The sequence below is a fragment of the Enhydra lutris genome, unplaced genomic scaffold (genome assembly GCF_002288905.1).
Source record: "Enhydra lutris kenyoni isolate GAN:26980312 unplaced genomic scaffold, ASM228890v2 scaffoldscaffold5, whole genome shotgun sequence".
In the NCBI taxonomy this organism is placed as follows: Eukaryota; Metazoa; Chordata; class Mammalia; order Carnivora; family Mustelidae; genus Enhydra; species Enhydra lutris.
The window spans coordinates 19,007,080-19,012,186 of NW_019154089.1; the positions used below are offsets into that span (position 1 = coordinate 19,007,080).

At 58.1% G+C, this 5,107-nt stretch overlaps 1 protein-coding gene across 2 annotated transcripts; it reads right to left on the minus strand.

Moving 5' to 3' along the window:
• Nucleotides 1-2,196: 2,196 nt before the first annotated feature.
• On the minus strand, nucleotides 2,197-4,809 carry LOC111141281 (forkhead box I1). 2 transcript variants are annotated; one of them, XM_022493731.1, is made up of 2 exons: nucleotides 4,233-4,809; nucleotides 2,197-2,769 (listed from the first exon to the last, which is right to left on the minus strand). In XM_022493731.1, the coding sequence occupies exons 1-2, from the start codon at nucleotides 4,807-4,809 to the stop codon at nucleotides 2,210-2,212; spliced, it is 1,137 nt and encodes a 378-aa protein (XP_022349439.1). In that variant the 3' UTR covers nucleotides 2,197-2,209. The 2 variants fall into 2 exon arrangements, with proteins under 2 accessions (XP_022349439.1, XP_022349440.1); XM_022493732.1 differs by having other exon boundaries at nucleotides 2,210-2,490; nucleotides 4,236-4,809.
• Nucleotides 4,810-5,107: the final 298 nt, after the last annotated feature.

A 5,107-nucleotide genomic window follows, 5' to 3' on the forward strand; every position in this document is an offset into this window, starting at 1 on the left:
AGTCGATTGGGCAGGAAAGGGTCTGCAGGGTTTCCAGGGAGGCCTGCCTTTCTCTGCACAGCTGTCCTGAGTTTGCTCTCGGGGCTCCCAGCACGTGGCACAGTGGGGAGAGCTTCAGCCTCAGCAGAGTCCCTGGGCCTTGGACTCTGGCTGCGTGTCCTGGGTCAAGTTAGAGAACCTCTTTGGGACTCAGTTTTCTCCCCTTTAACATGGAGATAATACAGTGGCTCCGGTTCATTCTGAGGATTAAATGCAATAAAGCAGGCCGAGTCCTGACACAGGGTAAACTGCCATGAGTGTTACTATGATTGTCCTTGTTGCTGTTGTGACTGTTGCAGCTCCCATAACCTCTGCTGCTCCCATCCAACCTCAGATGCTCCAGGGAAAGGGCACCCCTGCCCGAGTCTGAGTGGGACTCAGGGAGCTTGTGCAGGGGGCCTCGGGCTTGAGTCCTCCTCATGCACACCCCAGGAGACCAGTGTGCAGCCACCATGCACAATCCTCTGGTGTGCACCGTGCCCCAGCCTGGGGATTCACAATGCACACACCGGGGGCTGCTGTGGGCATTGAAGAGCTCCCACCCGCCAAGCAGGTGGCCTGGTGCCGGCCCACAGCCCTCAGAGAATCGTTGTTGTTGCCACCGGGCATAGCCATGTCCCAGGTACCTCAGCCAGACGCCCTGGGCATGGACTGGCCATGGACTCCAGGCAAGGGGTTGTACCCCCCCAATCCTCAGTTTTCTCCTCTGTATAAGGGGACCAGTGCCACCCCTTCCCTGGGTCGTTAGAGGGATTACATCCTCAGTACAGCTATGAGGCTGGCCTGAGCTACAAGGACCGGGATGTGCCCAGTCCCTGCCCTGAGCAGTATAGACAGGTTCCTTTACGCACCTACCCCATCCCTGCATGTGTCCCTTTTGTCACTGGGGACCTTTGCCCTGTCTCTGCGCCAGTGGGGAGGACAATAAAAGCCTTGCTGCCCATTCTCTCTCTGCCTCCTGTCCCAAAAGCCTTTGGCTCCAGGATGCATTAGGCTCCATGTTTCATTGCCCAGCAGCTAGAAGATGGGAAAACTCATAAGGAAGGGATGCACATGGTGCTTTTGAAAATTTTTTAATTCAAAAGAAAATAAGAAAACAAGAACACTTCTCAGGGTGTGTCGTGATGACACATCACAGGCATGTAAAGTACATATAAAAATAAGAGAGTCTCAGGGGCACAGGCGGGGGGCCCCGTGCAGGGGGCCACAGCCCCCTTCTTTGAGGCCTTGTTTTCTCTGACATGCACCTCTCCCGGGCCATAAAAAAGGAAGTGCTCATGCACCCTTGTTTCTCTTGGAAGACCCAGCCACTTCTGGCTCACTGGTCCATGACACGCACGCAGGAAGCTGGACTTTACACGATCTTGCAGGTGGACAGGGCTGGAGTGGGGGCAGGCGGCCCACCGTTCCTCCCCCTGCCCCGCTCATGGGCTCTGGGGCAGGGGAAGCAGTGTCCCTCCTGGGAGGAGAGGGGGCACACACCGTCCTTCAGGGGCTTGGGCTTCCCTCCTTGAGTGGCAGCAAAGGGTGTGTCTACAGGTAAGCTGGGAGCCGCGGAATAAGGACTTAGACCAGGATGAGATGAGCCCGGGGCTGGGGCTGAATTCTGATGGGCAGCCAGACGGTAGAGGGTGCTCTTGCCATAAGCCGCTTTCACAGGGCCCTTCCCTAGCTGCTCCACCACTCGCTCCATCCCTGCCTCTGCGGCCCAGACTTCGGGGCCCATAGAGACCTGGACTCCAGCCACGGCTCTGCCACTTACTAGTGTGTGAGATCCTGGGAAAGGTACTTAACTTCCTGGAGGCTCTGTTTCCTCATCTGCTCAACGAAGAGGTTCACTGGACCCTCACAGGGTGCCTGTAAATATGAGTGTGATTACGCCTTTAGAGAGCCTAAGACGGCACCTGGCGCATAGACTCCACAGATGGTCCCGTGATTACTGTTACCAGGCTCCAGAGTTGGCGGGTGTGCGTGCGTGTGTGTGTGTGTGTGTGTGTATGTATGTGAGATAAACAGAAGGTCCACACCGTGTTCTAGAAAAAGGCCGAATTCCTGAGATTTCTGTGTCTGTCTGGGCAGGTCAGAGGTCATGGACCGCAATGACACTGGCACGGGAGGTCTCGACTGCTTTTCTTCTCCGTGTGTCCAGCAGGTTCAGGGCTGCTCTGTTCTAGACCTCGGTGCCCTCCCTGGGATAGAGGACGCTGTTCGTGTTGATGCTGTTGTAGAAATGGGGGCTGAACTGGTTGAGGACAGAGCCTCCGTAGCCGAGAGCGTTGGTGGGCATGGGGTTGACCCACTCACCCCCGCCCCCGTGGCTGCTGAGGTTGGTGAGTGGGGTGTACGAGCTGAAGTTCAGCAAGTTCTGCCCCATCTTGTCCGTGGGCTCAGGGCTCAGTCCCGGTGTTGCCGCAGGGCGGCTCACCGGGCTCGACCCGCTCCCGTAGGCGGTCATGGTGGAGAGGAAGCTGTTGAGGCAGGGGGTGCCTGGCGGGTGAGGGGAGGGCGGCTTCTCTGGGGAGCCGGTGGTCCCCGGTGAAGCACTGTCCAGGATGTCTTGGGCCTCTGCCGTCTTGGGGCTGCCCACCAGGAGGCTGTTCTCCGTCTTCTCGGAGGCCAGGGATCCCGTGCTGGAGGAAACATCCGATTTTCTCTTTCTCTTCCTGCGGAAATTTCCATTATCAAACATCTTCTCACAGTTGGGGTCCAGGGTCCAGTAATTCCCTTTGCCTGGTACAAAAGGGGAAGGAGTAAGCAGAGCGGTGGACAAAATGCTTTGCTCCTGTTTTTTTTTTTTTTTTTTTTTTTTATTGCTGTCAACTAAAGACCAAGCAAACCGTGTGGAAGACAGAAGAGAAGGTAGGGGCGGAGAGACAGAGGACTCGCCACGGGTCAGCATCTTTCTTCCACCCCCGCCTCACAAATGGGCACTCTGGGGACACAGAGATGTCAGCCAGGAGAGCACTCGCAGTGCGGCCTTCTAGAAGAAGTTTGGGTACTGGGGGAACGGAGAGGGAGGGCCTTCCTCCATGGCTGACATGAAAGAAAACTCGGGAAACACTTTAGAGTTTCCTGAACGTTTTGGTCAGGGAGTCTGAGGATGCCTTGAGTCCTGGCTTTGCTCCTAACTGGCTGAGGGACTCTGGGCAAGCCTCAGTTTCCTAGTCTGAAAAGTCGGCCTGTTATACCCCTCCCTTCTTCCTCAGGCTGATGCTGGATGTGTGGTGGGCCTTGTCACCATGAGGTGCCTTCTGGAGGGAGGGCCTGAGCTGGGCCTGTGGGTGAGGCCAGTCATGGAACTGGACACTCGCCCTCCCTGGGGGGCCCCTATCCCTGTGCCTGCTAGCCTCCTAGCAGCCGGAAGTGGGGCTCTGAGCCATGCCCTGGCTTCCCATGGGGGCACAAGAACAGACTTTAATTCTGGGAAATGCATATCTGAATATTTAATATATTACTTCTGAATGTCTCTGCATTGTAGAAATTCATCATTAAAAAGGAAGAGTTGGTAGTCTTTGGTGTTAGAGAGACCTCCATTCAGATTCGGGCTCCAGGGCTTTCCCTCCACTCTGTGTGACCTTGGGCAGGCTGTTTCCCCGCTGAGTGTCACTCCCCTCATCTGGACAATGGGTTCCGTGAGAGCCGCCCAGCAGGGGTGGGTTAAAGGAGAGTATGAGACTGAGCAGGCAGCACAATGTGGCTCTTCCTGCGTGTTTGACCAAGTCAGATCTCTCCCCAGGGGTCTGAGTGCACTTGGGCTTTGCCACTTCCAAATCCTCCTGGGGACTTCCTATGAGCTCGGTGCCCGGGACTCAGAGTGATCACAACAATTACTGTGGACTCTTGGGTGTTTGCAGGCAACCAAACCCTTGCATGCATTCTCTCATGACCCCCATCACAGGCCTGCAAAGGAGCCACGGTTACCATCCCTGTTTTTCAGGTGGGGAAACTGAGGCTCAGAGCTCTAAAATGCCTGGAGTGGCTAACCACTCAGCGGTGCAACCAGAATCAAAACCCTGCCTCCGGGGCTCTCCCAGGCTCCTTTACTGCTGACAACCCTCAGCCCGCTGTCTCAGGGGACACAGCCAGGTAAGAACTTTCTAGAATGGGGTGCTGGGGAGGAATGACAGGAGACTTCCTTGGGGGCATCAGAGGCTGGCTCCCCCGGCCCCACACTGCCCCAGCAACCCCCTTACCCGGGTCGTCCTCATCGCGGGGCACCTTCTTGAAGCAGTCATTGAGAGACAGGTTGTGGCGGATGGAGTTCTGCCAGCCGGCCTTGCTCTTGTTGTAGAAGGGGAAGTTGTCGGCCACGTACTGGTAGATCTGGCTGAGGGTGAGGCGCTTGTCAGGCGCCCCATGGATGGCCATGGCAATGAGAGCTGAGTAGGAATAGGGGGGCCGCACCAGCTTCATCAGCTCCTCCTGCGAGGGGATGGGCAGCCAGCCCAGGTCGCCGCCCGCCAGCCCAGACATACCAGGTAGCAGCTGCCTCTGCACACCGTAGGCCTGGGGCAGGAAGGGGCTGGCGTTGGTGCCTGGCAGGTAGGGTGGTGGAGTCATGGCCGGCCCATTGAGCCAGAGGTAGGGGTTGGGGGTGGCCCCGTACTCGCCACCCCCCTCAAAGGAGGGGGGGCGCTGAGGGCTGGGCACGCCCTGTGGGTAGAAGAAGTTCTCATGGTAAAGGCTCATCTCGGGGGGCTCCTGGCCGATGCTGGGGAACTGGGGGCTGCAGAGAGCTGGGGAGGGTGCCGGGAGGTCGAAGGAGCTCATGCTGGGGTTGGGCTCGGCCGGAGCCACCTGTCTGGCACCTGCACCAGGGAGCTGTCCCTGACAGGTGCTCGGCTGGCCCAGCCTCCGACTTATACCCCTGCGGGCTTGGCCTGCGGGCCCCACCCAGGGGCGGCCACCTGCTGCGTGCCAGCCCCTCCTCCTACAGCCCTGCCCGACACCGAGACAGGGCCTTGGGCCAGGGCCACTGCGCGTGCTCAGACTGGAGCTGTGGCTGGTGTCCCCAGTGCCTAGGGCGCCCCTCTTCCCTCTCTCTCTCCCCAGTTCCTGTTTCCCCCCT

Bases quoted from the DNA above. Each gene is read 5' to 3' on its own strand.
- LOC111141281 (XM_022493731.1), bottom strand. From the start codon at position 4,809: ATGAGCTCCTTCGACCTCCCGGCACCCTCCCCAGCTCTCTGCAGCCCC. The intron at 2,770-4,232 runs GTAAGGGGGTTG...CTTTTGTACCAG, and splicing joins CCGCGATGAGGACGACCCGG to GCAAAGGGAATTACTGGACC.